This window comes from Periplaneta americana, chromosome 7 (genome assembly GCF_040183065.1).
Source record: "Periplaneta americana isolate PAMFEO1 chromosome 7, P.americana_PAMFEO1_priV1, whole genome shotgun sequence".
NCBI classification, from domain to species: Eukaryota; Metazoa; Arthropoda; class Insecta; order Blattodea; family Blattidae; genus Periplaneta; species Periplaneta americana.
Window position 1 is genome coordinate 58016513 of NC_091123.1, and position 19762 is coordinate 58036274.

The following is a 19762-nucleotide window of genomic DNA, read 5'->3' on the forward strand; positions in this document are numbered from 1 at the left end:
AACGCCAATGTCGAGTTCGTTTTGCCGTGAGAGTACTTATTAACTTTACTAATCTGATCTAAACTGTCACAACACTATTACCTCGACATGGGCTGATCAAAACCTTTCATTTTAAAATAATTATTGTTGGTTGAGGAAAACATTATAACAATTATGTTATATGATTCATAATTTCCCTTCTTCGTTATCTGTGAACTCACTTTATTTATCATAACTCATTCACAGACAGCCAAATCAGTACCCGTACTGAAAATGAGTTGCTGAAACAAAAGCAGATATGCTGTTGCAGGTCTGTATAGCCCTGTCGCGTTCCCCTCCAAGGCGATTCACTCCCTCCAGGTAGGGGAATAGAAAGTGCACATCGCACAGAGACTACTGCACAATGTGCGTGACTGCAGAATGTGCAGGGTTTTGAAATGCTGTATTAGAACAAGAAATTATTTCATTGCCTATAAAAAAAAAAAGAATGGCCAGTTCATTTGCATGCAAGCCCGATCACCACACATGTATACTTTGAACTTCTGTTTTTGTGTTCGTCTGTAGTCTAAATTAAGGATGTTGTAAGAAAGCGAGTGCTTTATGCCAGCTGACAGATACACAATAGTTAAGGAAATGACGTAGTGTATCTCGTAGGCTATAATGAGCATCACTCTTTGTTCGGTTCTTGTACCGTGTGGTAGATAAGTAGTTTTGTTTGGATTTTTTTCTGTGATGTTTGATATTTGTTCTATTCTTGCATTCCTGTTGTCCAGCATAACAGTATGGAATTGAAAAAAGGAAAATGTAAACGACGAATTTGACTCAATAGGCGCGTGAAATTATGTTTTGGGATCATAAGTCCTTTCAGAACGAGTTGCTGTGGAGTAAGGGTTATCATGTCTAACAGTGAAACGAGCAGGCCGGGGGTCAAACCCTGGTTGGGACAAGCTACTTTGTTGAAGTGTTTTCCAGAATGTTTCCTCAAACCATTAACAGCAAATCCTGGGTAACTTTCGGTGCTGGAGCCAGGACTCATTCAGTTGGCATTATCACTTTTAGTTAACACAGACGCTAGATAACCATTGCAGTTGATGAAACATCTTAAAATAAACCAATTAAAAATTAAAAGAAAAATCTTCGCAGCATTCATCATTCAACTTTGTCAAGCATGACAGGGTTGTTCTGGATTTGTTGGATAAGAACGAAGATGCACCACACAGATCAATGAAAACTACTGTACTCCAACCAGGAGATCAACCGCGAAAGGAATGTGCTTACTATTGCGTCATCTATTGGAACGAAGTAGATAGATAATATTACCGTTATAACGTCAGTTTAAAAACCATGCGCTCTTCTGCATATGTTATTTCCTGTATGGAGAGATTAAAAGACCAGATTAACAGTGATCTAATTTTTTAACTAGGGTAGTATCAATATGTGTGTATCAATGTTATTATTTGTGGTGTGAGAGCTAGCCAATACAGATACGAGTACCCACGTGTGTGACCTTATGACATCTTATGACATCAACATTCATTCACAGCATTACTCCGCTTCGTCTCATTCCCCAAAGACTTTCTCGTGGTTGGAGTACAGTACAGCAGTGTAACGGAGATGATAAGGATTCAAGGCGACCACTTACGCAAAATACGCGATGCGGAATGCGCTTCTAAAAAGGACGCAACTCATGAATGACGTATCATCGAACTATGTTCCTTAATAAAAAATTATTTGGTCTGTATGACCTATCATTCCTCAAAGTTTCTCGGTGAAGCCCTGTTACGAACTGTATATTAAGAAAAATTAGGTATTTAACTGCCAAGTTACAGCAGGGTTTAATTCGCAGTCCGATATTGAAGTTCTGTCATACGTATCTAATAGAGATGAACAACGATCGAGAAAGCAAGACTAACAGCGCCTGCAAAGCCGAAAATCCGCACGACATTGTTCTATACGTCGCGTCGCTGACGTAAAGACTGCTTGTGAGTGTTTCGATACGCCGAGATTGATCACTCCCGAAGTCCCGAACGTCAAGCAGCCTTGAATCGCCACAGTTGTTTATACCTGACTGAACTTTTATCTGCTTTGGCAACTGTTATATATGTATAAACAATCAGGTAACCTATTTGAAACATCATCTCTACCATTCAATGTATAATAATCCGTTCCCCAATCTTTATTTAATTAGTAGGCCCTTATTAAAAGGCTAGGAATTTTCTTTTAATATCTTTGAGATCAAGTGTACAATCTCAAGTAAAAAGATATTAACGTTATGTTTTATAGAAATGGAAATTTATTTGAGAATTCTTTTTTTTTCTATTTATATAATCATAGGTAATATCATATCGTCGTTGTTCCTGCAATAACTCCTGTGTTCAAAATATAAACTTTTTAGTAGGAAGAAAAAACACATTTATTCATCCTACGGTAGCCGTACATAGGAGACTGTGAATTCTTACATTTTCGAAACAAAAGAAATATAATTAGATATAGGAGATTTCATTATTTGCTGTATCACTATTTAAGTTATTTAATAGAGCAAAAATCTGAAAATCGATAAATATGTCACATAGGATTTATTGCAGGAACAATGACGCTAGAATAGAATCGGGATATTTTGATAATTAAGATACTGTTCTCTTTTGTATTTTTGTCTCATTTAAACATTTATAATGTTATTTATTTCAATGATGTATGTTATTCAAAGTTACGAAATCTTTCTACTTCTACCAAATGCTATTTAGAGAATGATGAGCAGACTCGAAGCGCTCGAGAATGACGAGACGAGACTCGAAAAACAAATGCAACGAACACAGCGAGCGAGAGCGGCAATTAGTTTTGTTCATATCTAGTGCCTAAATTACTGTGACTGCTATGTTTTCGGACCAGCAAAATAAGACAATAAAATACTGATCTTGTATCACGTGATTTTGAACTAAAAGTATAGCGAAAGTGTATTTTCTCAGAGCTTTTAGGAGGTTGTTATCTCCCAAGCAGGAAACCCTCTATTAATTCTAGCAGCTTTATTAAAGTTAGAGTCGTTAAACACTCGGGAGTCCACCGCTGTGGAACAACGGTTATCATGTCTGATCGTGAAAGAGCGGGCCCGGGTTCAAACCATGGTTGGGACAAGTTACCTGGTTGAGGCTTTTCTGGGGACTTCCTTCAACCCATTAAGAGCAAATGCTGGGTAAATTTCGGCGTGGAATAAATTGAAGGTTGAATGAGTCTGAGGTCCAATAATTCTTTACTAAAAAAAAAAAAAAATGACAACAGGTTGTATTCACGTTTTTGTAAGATGTTAATTTGCGCAAGGCTATAAAAGATGTCGTCTTTGAAGCCGAGAAGATATTTAACCTACCTCAACTTGAGATTCAGGTAACCCAAATCTCTCGAACTCCATGCATATTAAATAAACATAACAGAATGAAAAAATTTGCTTAAGCTTATGATCTATCCAGAACATGTTTGGATCTGGAAATCATTTATATGTTAATAGGAATACAGCCAGTATTTACCAATTATTGTTATTCTTACTTTGTGAATCGGACAGTCCTGATAAGAATTATGATTATGAAATCAGGGAGTGACCTTTGAAAGAAAAGGGAAAAAGTGTAAAAAAAAATCACTTGTTGAGGTTAAAATTCTTTTACCGCTACTGAACATAAAAATTGGATTGATCAAGAAGGAATTTACTGCTAGGCTATCCTAGGCTACACTCATGAGGCCACAAGTCCATGGAGGAGGGGGCCGCACAAAAATTAGAAGATTCTAAACTGAGAAAGATCATCAACTAGTGAATTTCCTTAAAATCGTGATAACAGCTAAATAAAACAACATATAAAATCCTTTTAATTGCTTTATTAGTTATGATTTACTAAAGAAGCTAGAAAGATGTCTGTAGCGTTCAAATAACTTATTTGATAAAAATGCTGTTTTAAATACTGTACAGCATGATTCTAAAAGATAGACTCAATTTCATATGGCTATATTTTCTGAACTATATGTTGTATTTGAATTATGTAAATTACATTTGATTATACACACATTCAAGTTTATAGATGTTCATTGTGCCCTCCTCCGGCTGCACGGATAACATCTAGACTTCGACGGTAACTGAATTCATCTCATACTCGATGAAGAATTGCCTCATGAGTGATGTTTTACTGATGTCACTTATGAAGTTCCAACCAGACATACAAAACTTACCTCGTTGGTTCATCAAAGAACATAACTGGTGGGTTTGTAAGCAGCTCTAAACCGATCGACAGTCTCTTCTTCTCTCCCCCAGATAATTTACCAACAAGAGTATTCAGTGTTTTCTCCAGTCCAAGAATTGCAAGTATCTGATTGATCTAAAATAAAAAGAAAAACTAAATATTTAGTTTATTATGAATTGTATTATTGTAGGAAATAATTCAGTAAACAAATTATTAAATGTTCGTTAAATTACATACGAATCACAATTTTATACTTTGCGCTTCACATGATGTACAAATGCTTAAACTGACTAAAATTTCGTAATTTCTTTCTTACATTAAGATTGTATTGTATGTTACACATTGAAAATCAACTTTAAAACCTTGGTAATTCTTCGTTTTCCTTTCTACTGAAGAATCGCAACAAATACTGAAGAGTGTACTAAAAGCGATATAATATATCCTTCGTAAGTCGATTGAATTCCTACATTACCTGGCATTAATAGAAGATGAGCCAATAGCATCACGTTCCGACCACTAGTAACCATTTTTCAAACAACTAAAGAGGCTTTAGAACGTTCTAGAATGGCGGAAGTAAAATCTGTTGTCTTTCCACTGTATTTAAACTGCTTCCTTTGAGCTACAGTGGATATAAAATTCCATACTTCGTATAAATTCTATGAACTGATTCATATAAACAAATATTCGTTTGAATATAATGCTCTCCTGTGAAAAGTGCAGATATATGCAAAATAACAGAAACGTGGTTCTACTGTTAATAATAAAAATGAATCACGATACTTACAGAAACGTGGTTCTATTGTTAATAATGAAAGTGAATCACGATACTTACAGAAACGTGGTTCTACTGTTAATAATAAAAATGAATCACGATACTTACAGAAACGTGGTTCTACTGTTAATAATAAAAGTGAATCACGATACTTACAGAAACGTGGTTCTACTGTTAATAATAAAAGTGAATCACGATACTTACAGAAACGTGGTTCTGCTGTTAATAATAAAAGTGAATCACGATGCTTACAGAAACGTGGTTCTACTGTTAATAATAAAAGTGATACAGAAACGTGGTTCTACTGTTAATAATAAAAGTGAATCACGATACTTACTGAAACGTGGCTCTACTGTTAACCCATTACCCGCCAAAATTATTCTAAATAATTTTTTTATTAATAATCGACATATTCCTATTCAGTGGGATGATATTATACCGAAAAAGCAAATTTTATTAATTTTCTGCACATAGAGTTCTTACAAATGACCGTCCCAGAAATGGGACATTGGCACATTGCATTAGCAGAATTAACATATACATATACATTATTGTAATTTTAACTTTGCGTGGTTATTGCTTGAATGAGATGATTTCCTGGGTCAAAACTTACGTCCGTGCTCACCCTTCCACCCAAAAATTTACTACCTTGAAGACCTAGGCCTATATGCTTTGGTGTGGACTCAATCTTTCGTTGAGAGAACTAACTTTCTTCGAACATCCAAAAGTGAAACATTTACTCCTTTGTTGGCAATTTCGTAGGTTCGCCAAGCATTTACAACCATTATATCAATCATCTGAATAGAAAGAGGCCACCACCATTTTTTTTAGTGGACGCGAATGCGATTCAATGATATTTGTTTATGAAGCAAGTCCCCTCCACCCATATGCAGATTATATTCTTTTATATCTTTTGGGATGGGTATATATTTCTTTCTTCTCTTTCTAAGAATATCTACGAACATTAGTGAATGGTTCTACTGCACTGAAGTTAGTACCCTCAGTGACAAATTTATTATCTTTTCACTTTAGAATCAGTATCTCATTTGTTGCATCGAATCTGAAGTTGCAAAATCCTCTCTGTTCTTTCTTCTTTATGTCTTTAGTAGACATGACTGGACACTTGCTAGTACGATTGTCCCTCATTGTCCCTGGCTTTTAGTTCTGTCAGTGCATCTACAGTAGTGAAAAAGTTATAGAAAAACAACTTGATCTGTTGTGTCTTGTCCTCTGGAATTACACTAGTGAGCTCAGAAATTACTCTCAGGCCTAAAGGTCCTTCTTGATTGTCTGTTCTTCCACAATATGGTAAAAAATTATACAGGTAACCATTCTAAGTACATAAGCACCATATCTTGTATCCAAATTTCATTGGCTTGCCCCTCATGAACTTTTTTGACTGGTGTCTACCATAGTAGCAAACCATCATTTCATCTAAAGAAAGTTCACCACGAAAAATTTCAAATTTTAAAAATTCTTCTTGAACAGTATCAAAAAATAGCCTCAATTTATACATTTTATCAGATTTATCAATTTTTAAATTATTATTCAGATGGAGGAACTTCTTGATTTCTCTGAAACGATTTTTTGGCATCGATTTATAAACTAATGCAATTTCTACATCTGGAGCTTGTTCCCAGTACATGTCTGCCTGAAGTAGTTTATGGCAGCCGGAAAGCAACAAAATGCCTATAAGTGCTTTTAGTTGCTCTTTATAATAATAATAATAATAATAATAATAATAATAATAATAATAATAATAATAATAATAATAATAATCCGTGACGCTTCAGCCCATAAAGGGCCAAGACCTACCAGTCGGCTGCTGGCATCATGACCACATGCCAAAGCAGAGGTGGACGATCATCCAACCAGAATGGAGGTATCGTGTGGTTAGCACAATGAGCTACCTAGCCGTTATAGATGGTTTATGTAACAGAATTTGGCTACCTATCGTAGCTCCCCAAGAGCAGCACGATCCTGAGTGGGCACCGGTCCCACACACTGACCGAAATTTCATGAGAAAATTTCTTCCCCCATGAGGACTCGAACCAGCGCACATTCCGTAACGCGAGTCCTAGGCAGGATGCCTTAGGCCACGATGCCACGGAGCAGGACTTAGTTCCTCTTTACTTATAGAAAAACCAGGATGATTCTTCTGATTAGCATAAATTTCAGTCTGATTTATAACCATCCCCAACACTTTGTCAGAAAAAAAATCCTCAAAAATATCTACGCTTTTCCCATGTAGATAATCTAAACTGTCATTAATTTCACAGTAAGTACTATCTGCACTGTATGTGGCTTCACATTTCATCCATTTGGGCCCCGCTGTCACTTGTAGCTCAATTTGTTTTTTTGATGATGTTGGTTTTTCAGTACCAGCACATGTTTTTCTCTTTTTATTATGAGGAATTTCTGAAGCCAATGAAAGAGTTTCATCTGTTCCACTATTTACTAATACTTCTTCAGTTCTTACAAATACTTCTATTATTCCAGCTACATCTTGCATTTCACTTTCAGTGAGGTCATTCTCATGCACATCTTCCTTGTCCGTTACTTCATCTGGATCTGGGGGTACAATTACAATCTCAATATCATCCACAGCCTGTTCCTTTCATTCCAGGTCTTCCATAACACTCTGTATCTATTTGCCTGTTAGACCCTTAGTGTAATAACATGACATAATGTCGTTTACTTATCTGAAATAAGAAATATAATAATGTTGTTTACTTATCTGAAATAAGAAATATAATGTCCGTTAGGGTATATAACGTAGGCCTACCATACAAGTCTATAGTAAATTTGACGCCTTTATGTCTCGTTAATGGGTCTCAGAAAATTAAAATAATGATAAAATATCGCTAAATCATTCGTGTAATACAATAAATAATGAAACCTGAAACTGCAAGTGTATTACGCCAATGTCCCAAAAATGGGACATTATAGAAAAACATGTATAATAATTACCTATGAATTAAAATGAGCGAATTGTTGTATTGTAGTACTTCGTAGAATTGTAACTAATGATTCTGACACAGTTGGAATTATTATAACGCATTTCTAAATGCCAATTTCTCACTCCAAATAAAAGCAAGAAAAATTAAGAGAAATATCTGATAAACAATTATTCCTACACTACATAAGGGCAATCAACAATGCAAAACCTGTTTCCCTCTCCTTAACAATATCCAGTACTACCAATATAAACACAAAAAGTATGACCATTGTTGTTCATCTTGTGTAGAAAAAATAAAATATAAATGTCCCAAAAAAGGGACAATGGTAGGAAATGGGTTAATAATTAAAGGGAATCACGATACTTACAGAAACGTGGTTCTACTGTTAATGATAAAAGCGAATCACGATACTTACAGAAACGTGGTTCTACTGTTAATAATAAAAGGGAATCGCGATACTTACAGAAACGTGGTTCTACTGTTAATAATAAAAGTGAATCACGATGCTTACAGAAACGTGGTTCTACTGTTAATAATAAAAGTGAATCACGATGCTTACAGAAACGTGGTTCTACTGTTAATAATAAAAGTGAATCACGATACTTACAGAAACGTGGTTCTACTGTTAATAATAAAAGTGAATCACGATACTTACAGAAACGTGGTTCTACTGTTAATAATAAAAGTGAATCACGATACTTACAGAAACGGGTTCTACTGTTAATGATAAAAGTGAATCACGATACTTACAGAAACGTGGTTCTACTGTTAATAGTTAAAGTGAATCACGATACTTACAGAAACGTGGTTCTACTGTTAATAGTTAAAGTGAATCACGATACTTACAGGAACGGGGTTCTACTCTTAATAATAAAAGTGAATCACGATGCTTACAGAAACGTGGTTCTACTGTTAATAATAAAAGTGAATCACGATGCTTACAGAAACGTGGTTCTACTGTTAATAATAAAAGTGAATCACGATACTTACAGAAACGTGGTTCTACTGTTAATAATAAAAGTGAATCACGATACTTACAGAAACGTGGTTCTATTGTTAATAATAAAAGTGAATCACGATGCTTACAGAAACGTGGTTCTACTGTTAATAATAAAAGTGAATCACGATGCTTACAGAAACGTGGTTCTACTGTTAATAATAAAAGTGAATCACGATGCTTACAGAAACGTGGTTCTACTGTTAATAATAAAAGTGAATCACGATACTTACAGAAACGTGGTTCTACTGTTAATAGTTAAAGTGAATCACGATACTTACAGAAACGTGGTTCTACTGTTCATAATAAAAGTGAATCACGATGCTTACAGAAACGTGGTTCTACTATTAATAATAAAAGTGAATCACTATGCTTACAAAAACGTGGTTCTACTGTTAATAATAAAAGTGAATCACGATACTTACAGAAACGTGGTTCTACTGATAATAATAAAAGTGAATCACGATACTTAAAGAAACATGGTTCTACTGTTAATAGTTAAAGTGAATCACGATACATACGGAATATATATTTCACAAAATTATCGTATTCACTTAATTTTAACCCTTGTTTTCTCCGTTTCTGATGTATAACGCTTGGCCCACTATGACTCTGAACCCTTCAATTGCTGTATCTATTTCAATAAATCTTTCCATGCAATTGTGCTTTTTTTTCTGTAAACTGCCGCAGGGAAAAATCACTTTCTGGACGGCCTTATAATTGCGGTCGAGTGGCCAGAATTTGTATAAGCACTTTTTTGACATTATTAACATGGTAGAAGAAAAAAATTAACGTTTTTATCTGCCCCTATCAGAATGTTTGTCTGTAAGATTTTTGGAAACGGAACTAGTTCCGAATCAATTTTGGTAATTATTACGTTGCCAGACGCTTGCTATTATTTCGGAACTGACCTTTGGAACTAGTACAATTCAGGAATCCGCCCCTGAGCACGAGTTCTACTCTTTCAAGGGCGAGCTAAAGGTTTTCTGTATAAGGTACACGTACCAAATAACGCCACCTTAACACTTCAGTCACTTTTGCTCTGGAAACAAGTTATGTACAAACACGAAAATTATGAAATAGAAACTGTAAGCCTATCTTTACAAAATAGCACAATGAAAATGGATATATTATATAACGAACAAGAATTAGAACTCAAATAGGAAAACTTTGTAAACTGGCATTATTAGGAACAGGTTGTCCAATTAACGCCACCTATTTTCTAGTAACCTATACGCTTATAATTGTTAATTAATTATTTTTCCTAAGCAACACAAATTGATATATATTATTTTAATGTACCGAAGTACATATGATATTTCCATGCAGATATTCTGCGTCATTATACGATGAAAGAGTATGGAACGGAGAAAAATTATCTCCGCCGTCAGGATTTGAACCCGGGTTTTCAGCTCTACGTGCTGATGCTTTATCCACTAAGCCACACCGGATACCACCCCGGAGTCGGACAGAATCGTCTCAGATTAAGGTCCAACTCTTGGGTTCCCTCTAGTGGCCGCCCTCTGCACTATGTTATAGATGTCTATGAACGTAGGACCGAAGTCCACACATGTGCTGAGGTGCACTCGTTATGAGTGACTAGTTGGCCGGGATCCGACGGAATAAGCGCCGTCTTAAATCACGAAGTGATTTACGCATATCATATATTATTATTATTATTATTATTATTATTATTATTATTATTATTATTATTATTTTAATGTACCGAAGTACATATGATATTTCCATTACTCTTTCATCGTATGATGACGCAGAATATCTGCATGGAAATATCATATGTACTTCGGTACATTAAAATAATATATATGATATGCGTAAATCACTTCGTGATTTAAGACGGCGCTTATTCCGTCGGATCCCGGCCAACTAGTCACTCATAACGAGTGCACCTCAGCACATGTGTGGACTTCGGTCCTAAGTTCATAGACATCTATGATTTAGTGCAGAGGGCGGCCACTAGAGGGAACCCAAGAGTTGGAGCTTAATCTGAGACGATTCTGTCCGACGCCGGGGTGGTATCCGGTGTAGCTTAGTGGATAAAGCGTCAGCACGTAGAGCTGAAAACCCGGGTTCAAATCCTGGCGCCGGAGGGAATTTTTCTCCGTAACACAAATTGACTAAAGTGACACAAGTGACTAAATTTCAGTTTCTGTGACACAAGTGACTAAATTTCAGTTTCTGTTAATAAAAGATACAAAATCACTGAATACTAATGAAAGATTCTTGATCTGAAACTGAAACACCAGATGGATTAGGAAAATATGTTTTCCAGTGACTCTTTACTTAAAAAAAAGACAATGTGACAGAGTAGAAAGTTATTAAACACAAAAGCATTTATCTTAGTTTAATATGAATGTTTTCCAATAAGTAAAACAAAAAAATTAAGTTATGTAAAATTTAAAAAAATAAGAGTTCGATAAGCAATTGAACCAATATCATCACTGCACATTCCGAACGTTTGTAAGTTGAAAGCTTAGTGATTTTCCTGATGTTTTCACACTGATGTTGTACTGTCAGCCTTAGTACTAACATAACCTAAAATTTTGTCTGTAGACCATTAACGCTACATGGCGTTAAAGCGCTACTGAGTACTTGATAACATGACATCCCTGTTTCTCTAACATTTTCAAATTTTATAGATATCAAATACTTTCTATACATAGAAGAATGTTTAAGGATCACGAAAATATACAGTTTAATATAGTTATTATTTGCTCAACACACAAAATAAAATATTGCCTCTTACCTTGATATAAGAACAGCCATTCACTATTAACACACAACAGGAAAATGATGGAATATAATGTCACTCGTAAATGTCAGCGGACAGCTAGTAACTCATTTCATCACTAGATTGCAAGCGAATGCAGGCTACAGTAGTGCTTTACCGAAAACTTGTGTCGTTAACAAATTTTAATAGGGTGGCGTTAAAGGTATACATGGCGTTATTTGGCTCAGGGACCTTATATTATATTTTATGTTACAATTCTTAGCAAAATAAATGAAATAAAATAAATACTTTCTTGGAACCGGAGCACTCGGAAAAATTCCGAAAAGAGAACGACTTTTTTCAACACTATGCAATGAAAATCTTAAAATCTGACTCCATACGTTCAAGTCTTGAAATTTTGAATGAAATTCTTCCCCAAGGAGACGAAGATCGTTGAGGCATAATGCTTCTATTCAATATTGCAGCTAGTTCCTGCCAAAAAGAGTCGCTATTGAACGGGAGATAGGTTTCATTGAACTTTAAAGTGTTATAACTGTGTGTGTATCCAATACAGAGTCCAAATTTGAGAGCTATTTTCGGAAAAATAGGCACATCTGTCGTATTAATAAAATTATTTGTTACTTTAGTGTACTACTGAAACTTTTTTATTTTTATGTTAAATGTAGTTTGTTTCAGAATACACAGTAAGTGTATGTTAGTGTAATAAAATAATAATTTCCTTGTTTTATTTTGTAAATCATCTCGCGACCTGCCTCAGCTCTTTACACGATCGCGACCGCCAGTTTGGGAACCATTGCTTTAATCCTTTCTCTTGGTAAATCCATATCAACTACACTTCTTTAAATAGCCAAACTACTTGAAGGGATGATCAATGGAAGCAATGTAGTAACCAACAAGAGAAACCTGTCATTATAATAACATTTACTAGTTTAAACTTACAATTATTTTCTTTTGTTCCTTTGACACGCTAGAATCCAACTTCAAATCCGCTGCAAACATCATGGTCTCCTTTGTGGTTAATAAATCCAACATCGCAAACTCCTGCTTTATGTAACATGAAAGCTTCCTGAATTTCGAAACATTACGCTCCTTTCCATTTACTTTAACAGATCCAGATACACCATTTATTCTGAAACAGATGATAATAATTACTTCAGAGATCTTTAGCTCAGAATAGCGTAATTAAAATAAAACAAAATTAATTATGCATAACCATTAATTGATCAAATTCATTGATTCTGCGTCCCTGGTCATTGGAGAAAGTACTACACCTAGATAAAAATGAAACTAAGGTTTAGAGATATGAAACAAATTCACTTTTAATATCTGCTGAATATGTTACTGCTATTTCCTGAACGATTCTTAACAGTAAGAATGAGATGAATATATTAATATCACAAATATCGTACACGCAATATTTATTAATTTATACAGAAATATAAATAATAGTAAATACATTTTAAGGGTCATACTTACTTGAAGGCATACATTTTCTAGCCCCTTCAATAATCATTAAACTACAATCTCTAAATATATGAATGTGAAATCTAAATGAAGAGATTTACTGCTCCAATAGCTATTCCTTTTGAGCTTAAAACGCAAGCTAATAAGTTTAAAATTATTAAGCATGCTATAAAATATTTTTAACTTATCTAAAAAAATTCAGAAAATACACCGTGTCCCGCTTAGAGGGATCGAGAAATAAGTGATAATTTCAAGTGTAAATAAAGGTTTATTAACATAACTTTTTACATAACTTGATGTAACAACTCTCCGAGTTTCGGAGAATGCTGAATGCAACTCGATGTGTGAACCTTGAGTTGCCCTGCAGACACCTAAATGACGGTATTCAACCTCCCGCCAAGTGTTTTGTAGCATTTGTAGAGTCACTAGCGCAGCTGCATTTTGTGATGCGTTGTCTCAGTTCCTCCAAAGTGTTAGCTCTGCGTCTTTGGTGCACAGCATCCTTCACAAAGCCTCAGGAAAAAAAGGCCAAGGGGTTCAGATCGGGTGACCTGATTGGCCAGGCAATGGGTCCTCGTCTTCCGATCCACTTATCCATGTACGACGAACACGACGTAACAGATTTTTCTTCTGCTAGCCATAGCACACATTGAACTTTCTGTTGTGGTGTCCACATGTTGACCATGGCGTGTTCTCCTACGAAATGGCGCCAGGCTTGTTTTAGCAACAAACAAACGAAAATTACGCATGTAGCTGTTTTCAGACTTTGTTTCGTGAACTCGGACAGTTTCTCTATATTGTCAGATGTAAATCTCAACGATATCTTTATCTGGTTTTAAGTGGTGAGCATTTATTTCTCGAACCCTCTAAGCGGGAAACGGTGTATATATTAGTGACCTCTACTGTATTAAGAATACGAACAAAAAGGAAGAATAAATAGACACAAAATATAGATGTAACTTATCAATTTACTTAAATCCCGTCAAGACATTCAGTAAAGAAGTCTTTCCAGCCCCTGATGGTCCAAGGATGGCAGTGAGACGTCCAAAATTGAATTTCCCTTTAACATATCTCAGTATTGGCGTATGTGTAGTTGACTTCACTAGAGAGAAGAAAAAAGAAACACTGTAAAAATATTGATGTAATAGCCACTAAAAATATATTCAGATGCTAGAAAAAAAAACAATTAAAGAAGTACTAAGTTAATTGAAAAGCCATCTTTGAAATTCAATTGGCAGAGCACTGGGTTATGATGACTGCGGAACCGGATTCCAATCACAATGATGACGGAATGATATTTGAGCCGTTCAGAGCAAAAGTGATGTAAGTCAAAATTGGGTAATGAGGTTTAAAGTAAAAATTCTGTAAAATACAGCGCAAAGTAGCAATTAATATGTCCTTCTTGCTATCCGCTAACTACTAATAGTTTAAATAAATTGAATATTAATTGCTACTTTGCCCTGTATTTTACAGAATGTTTACTTTGAGTTGCGAAGCGTGACAAAATTTTTTGGCAAGCTGGGCTGAAGGCATGGTGATCTAGGCCGTGCTTTACGTCGCTAAAAGGTAAACGAAACGCGGAAACTCTCCTGTTTTTAATTAACTAAATTCTAAATTGATCTTGTCCCTTTTTTTTTAAAGTTTGGGAAAGCTCAGCTTACCCTGCCTACTATGAAGCTTCGCTACTTATTACCCTCATTACCCATTTTTGACTTACACCACTTCTGCTCTGAACGGCGCATTTAGTGCTGGATAAATGAAAAACGATGCGGCTGTGGTAGTATGAAGGTAGGCCCTCACTTACCGGAACGGATCCGTACGGCGCGTTCGAATTTTTAATTCTTTGTATTATTTTAAAAGAAATGGAGCATCGCTCACTTGGGCATTTCGTCTCTATTCGCATGACCGGATTCTGATCAGACTTCTTGCCAGAAAATTCTAAACGGATTTCCATACGGTCCAAGATCGAAATAGAGAATGTCATAGCAAATATATCGATTGCAAAGGCCTCCGATCGCAGTATTATTTAAGATATTGTAACTTTAATATAAAACAAGAATGTCGCTTTTATTGTTACAACAATAATTCCTTTCTAAAATTTAATTCAAACACTCCTGTCAACAATGGGATTTGCACTCCACACAGCAACACAGTATTCGTTACTGCACTCCACAGATGACAATGGCAATTCACTTGGATTATTGCGAACAACAATGTACTGCTAATCTTAACTAATGTTCACAAAGCACTATTTACAAAACAGAACTGTCAGTTCTCAGTTCACAGTTCGTTTGCCTTGGCTAGTTCTTCTAGCTCAGTCACTCAAGTTCACAGTATCTCGAACCCAAGACCTATTGTCCTCATCCCAAAAACAGTGGCATAATAGGAATTTAATTTTTCTGCTTTTTCGCTGTCCTGTACGATAAATTGATTGCGGTCATTTTTTAGGGGGAGGCTCGAATAATTTTCCTTGCGTCGTCTCTTCACATATTTATAAAATTCACCCCACCCGTTTTGTTCACCTTTGAAAAGTTTGTTTAGGTAATTTTCCTGCGCTATCTTCTTCGCATTAAGTAGTCCTTTCGATAGTTGTGTGAATTTTGTTTGTTTTGCAAGGCTTTCCTTGCGCTGTCTGTAGGATTTCCTTAGTTTTCTTTTCAGTTTCCGTATGTATTAATGGGAGGAGTGATAGTAGGAGGAAGAAGAATAAAGCGCATAAGATTTGCTGATGATATGACGTTGTTAGCAGAAGAGGAGATGATACTAAGGAATATGCTACTGGAGCTAAATGACAGCTGTGAGCAGTATGGAATGAACATAAATGCAAATAAGACGAGGAGCATGGTCAGAGGAAGGAAAGTAAAGACGGTAAACTTGCAAATTCTAAATGAGGCAGTAGAGCAAGTGAACAGCTTCAAATACTTGGGATATATATGTATAAACATTAACATGAGCTGCTACCAAGAAGTCAAAAGGAGAATAGCAATGGCAAAGAAAGCTTTTAATAGAAAAAGAAGCATCTTCTGCGGACCTCTGGAAAAAAATTAAGGAAGAGTCTAGTGAAGTGCTTTGTGTGGAGTGCAGCAGGAACATGGCCATTACGATGAAGTGAAGAGAAGCGAATAGAAGCATTTGAAATGTGGATATGGAGAAGGATGGAGCATGTGAAATGGACAGACATAATACGAAACAAAGCTGTGTTGGAAAGAGTGAGTGAAGAAAGAATGATGCTGAAACTGATGAGGAAGAGGAAAAGGAATTGACTAGGTCACTGGTTAAGAAGAAACTGCGTATTGAAGAATGTACTGGAAGGAATGGCAAACGGGAGAAGAGTTCGGGGCAGAAGAAGATATCAGATGACACACGACATTAAGATATGTTGATCATAGCCTATGCGAAGACAAAGAGGAAGGCAGAAAATAGGAAAGACTGGATAATGCTGGGTTTGCAGTGAAAGACCTACCCTTGGGCAGAACACTATGAATGAATGACTTCGGGTGACAATTGCCACTCATTTAGCTTCAAACAGAGAACTAAAACAGCGTGGCACTCTATTTGTTGCAACGTTGCTGGAGAAGGAAAAATGGCATTAGTGCTTCTCTTGATGCTGAATCAATAAAATACTACCACTTGAAACTAAATTAATGAGCAATGATTTTGTTATGGCCTTGCAGAATAGATCCGTCATATTTTCCAGAAATTATTTAGCTGTTCATGAAAATGTTAACAAGATATCCCGGGAAATTTGTGTCTGCTGCTTTTAGATGAGGTGGCTTAAATCATTATTCAGTTCAGACAATTAAGTTAACAGGATTTCTTTTGGGGCTTCATTTTCGATCTCAATTAACTTAATTAGAATTAAGAAATATATTATTTTAAAAATATATTATTATGTAAATATTCTGATAAAATCACCTCATTCATGAAATATTTGGCAAATTTCGGTATGGGATATTATAAAAAAACTAATTTATTCAGTTTGTTAACATTCTGGTTATGTAAAGTGCAGCAAGAATTCAGAACAATATGCAGGGTGTAAGGGGTATAAGTGTCATTATTTTAACTGATGATTGTTCATGTCATAAGGAAGAAAAAATGTCCTCACAATTTTTTTCCAATTGCAATATTTAACTAATTACTAAAGTTTACAATATTAGGCGTTCGGTAACGTTGCTGGATGGGAAGGAGGGAGTTTACAAGTTTATGGTATAGCTCAGGCATGTCAAAAATCAGACACTGAAAGTGCAGTGTATGTGCGCGGAACGCCGGTCTGTGCAGATTGCGTCATTCACGTGTTGCTCTTACCAGTTCTTAGCCAGAGGGATGTACAAGAATCTATTCTGCGCTTCTAGTGTTCAATTAAATTGACATTTGGACATTATAAACATACTTAGCAGAAGGAAAAAACACAATTATTGTCAGTGTCTATATTTGACAATAATTGTAACACAAGAAACAATAGACTTACTCAGTTACAATTCACAATGCAGTCGTTTGTAAAGAATAATTCATTTACATGATTTGTATACAGTATTTGAAGAAAATATAAATATTGCAATAATTTCGAAACAACAAAAAACGAACACAATATTTCATTTTACGCAGTAGGTACTGATTGTTTTAAAGTAATATTCTTTCATTGTTCCTCAAGCATTATTGGGACCATTGGTGCACAAATGCTAAGAAAGAAAATATGTTACTCCCAATTACATGCAATAGGACATTGTGAGGCTTTTACACTGGAATCATTTCCTTGCTGTATATTAATATAAATTCACATTATTATTAATAAATAGAATAAATTAAGCTTGAATTTAAATTTATATATAGTTTATTTGGAAAACGTTGAGAGCAAGTATTAGCAAGTTGGGAGCGTTACTGAATTGAGTTAAAAGAGTACTTCAGAAGCTGTGAAGCGAGGACATTTTCTTTGTGTTAGGTTTAAAGATTTATTAACGTAAGTATATTAGATAATATAGTAACGTAAGGTGGAAAATTCGCCATTATGTATTATTTTTCCAGAAAATTTTTTCCGCCTTACAAATAGTTGCTTTCTTCCTTCCCTTACAACCTCAAGACCCTCACATGTATTACTCACTATATTCTCATCGCCAAGCCTAGGGACTTCAGTAGTTTAAAAACAAGTTAATGATACACAAACTATATATTGCTGGTTGTTTGTAAAGAAACTTCCTTCGCCTAGTCCCGAAAGACTGCCCATTCGACTTCATACTAGTGATCGGTTGTCTGATAGTTGATAGCTAGCATTCCAAGAGTACAGGCGAGTAAAATCTACGTGCTCAATTACTATGCCGGAAGTTTCACTGAAAAAAAAGAGGATAAATTAAAGAAACTTGTGGAAGTATACGGAAGTAAGTACTTTTGTACAGATAGCATTAATATTACATGTAACGTGTGCCACACTGTAATAAAGGGCGAGAGCCCCAAATACATAGAACAGCATATCAAAACTCAGAGACATGAAGCTCATTTACAATTATTCATACGTAACGAGAAGGAAGCAAGCGCGCCTTCTGTTTCAAATTCTGATAGACACAATGTTTTTTTTCTGGGATTTGTGTGAAATGGTGGTGAGCTCCAACATTCCTTTTAACAAGTTGGAAAACCCCCACTTCAAGAATTTTATAGAGAAGTATACGGGCAGAATTTCCCCGTCTGAAACAACTTTACGTAAAGAATATTTAATGTCATGTTACTTTGATTGTTTGTAGTAGATAATCCCTCAAAATGAAGATGAAAAAAGTGTGTCGGTGCAACAAAAGTTTAAAAACATTCTCAAGAAAAACGTTGGATTTTCCAAACTTTGTGAAATTCGAAATAAAACAACAAATCGAATACACAAAGCTTTAAACAGTATTGACAGTGATTGTGATAGTGTGTGGTGCATGGTTTAAGTTTGCCACCACCACATCATGTGATGTTGAAAGAACCTTTTCTCAGTTAAAAAATTGTTTGTCAGAAAATAGAAGAAGCTTTTCATTTGATAATTTAAGAATTTATGTTGTGGTTCATTGCAACAAATCATATGATTCGTGTTTGTAAACAAAATAGTATGAGGAATAACTACTGTAATTCCTAACATATGAATGTGTAAGATTTGTTTTTGCAATTAATATTATATTTCTGTACTATTTTGCAGTTCACTTTGTCGAATGTAACGTAATCATTTTATTATTACGCTACAGTTTGGGCGAGAAGTTATTTTTGTCGTAGTCTGTACTGGAATACCCGTGTACGTATTGTATGCTCACTGTGTGTAAGGAGCGTTAGGGTTCATTAAACCTCCTTTCATACTTAACCTGTAAGCATTGTTTACCTGCTGAAGTCCCGGGCTTTGCTCATCACTTATCAGCTTATCAAATAAAAGTTGCAAGTCGTCTAACCATTGGTGGCTGTGTTAGTACAGACTCCAAAACAACATCATTTTCATGTTTGCCTTGCCGTGAGAGTAATAAGAGCAGGCGAATATCATATTTTGAGAACTTTACTAATATGATTTAAATTCTCACATCACTATTAGGTCCACATGGTATGATGAAAGCCTTTCATTTTAAAATAATTACTGTTGGCTGAGGAAAACATCATAACAGTTACGTT

General features: G+C 35.3%; 1 protein-coding gene across 2 annotated transcripts in view; it reads right to left on the reverse strand.

Annotated features, from left to right (window-relative positions):
• LOC138703128 (ATP-binding cassette sub-family G member 4-like) overlaps positions 1-19762 on the reverse strand; it is a 71476-nt gene that overhangs the window by 43937 nt on the left and 7777 nt on the right. The window contains exons 2-4 of one of the 2 annotated variants that reach the window (XM_069830741.1): positions 14117-14246; positions 12620-12809; positions 4189-4334 (exon numbers count right to left, since the gene is read on the reverse strand). In XM_069830741.1, coding sequence (XP_069686842.1) covers positions 4189-4334; positions 12620-12809; positions 14117-14246 — 466 coding nt within the window. The remainder of the gene's footprint in view (positions 1-4188; positions 4335-12619; positions 12810-14116; positions 14247-19762) is intronic. The other variant, XM_069830742.1, reaches the window with a different exon arrangement.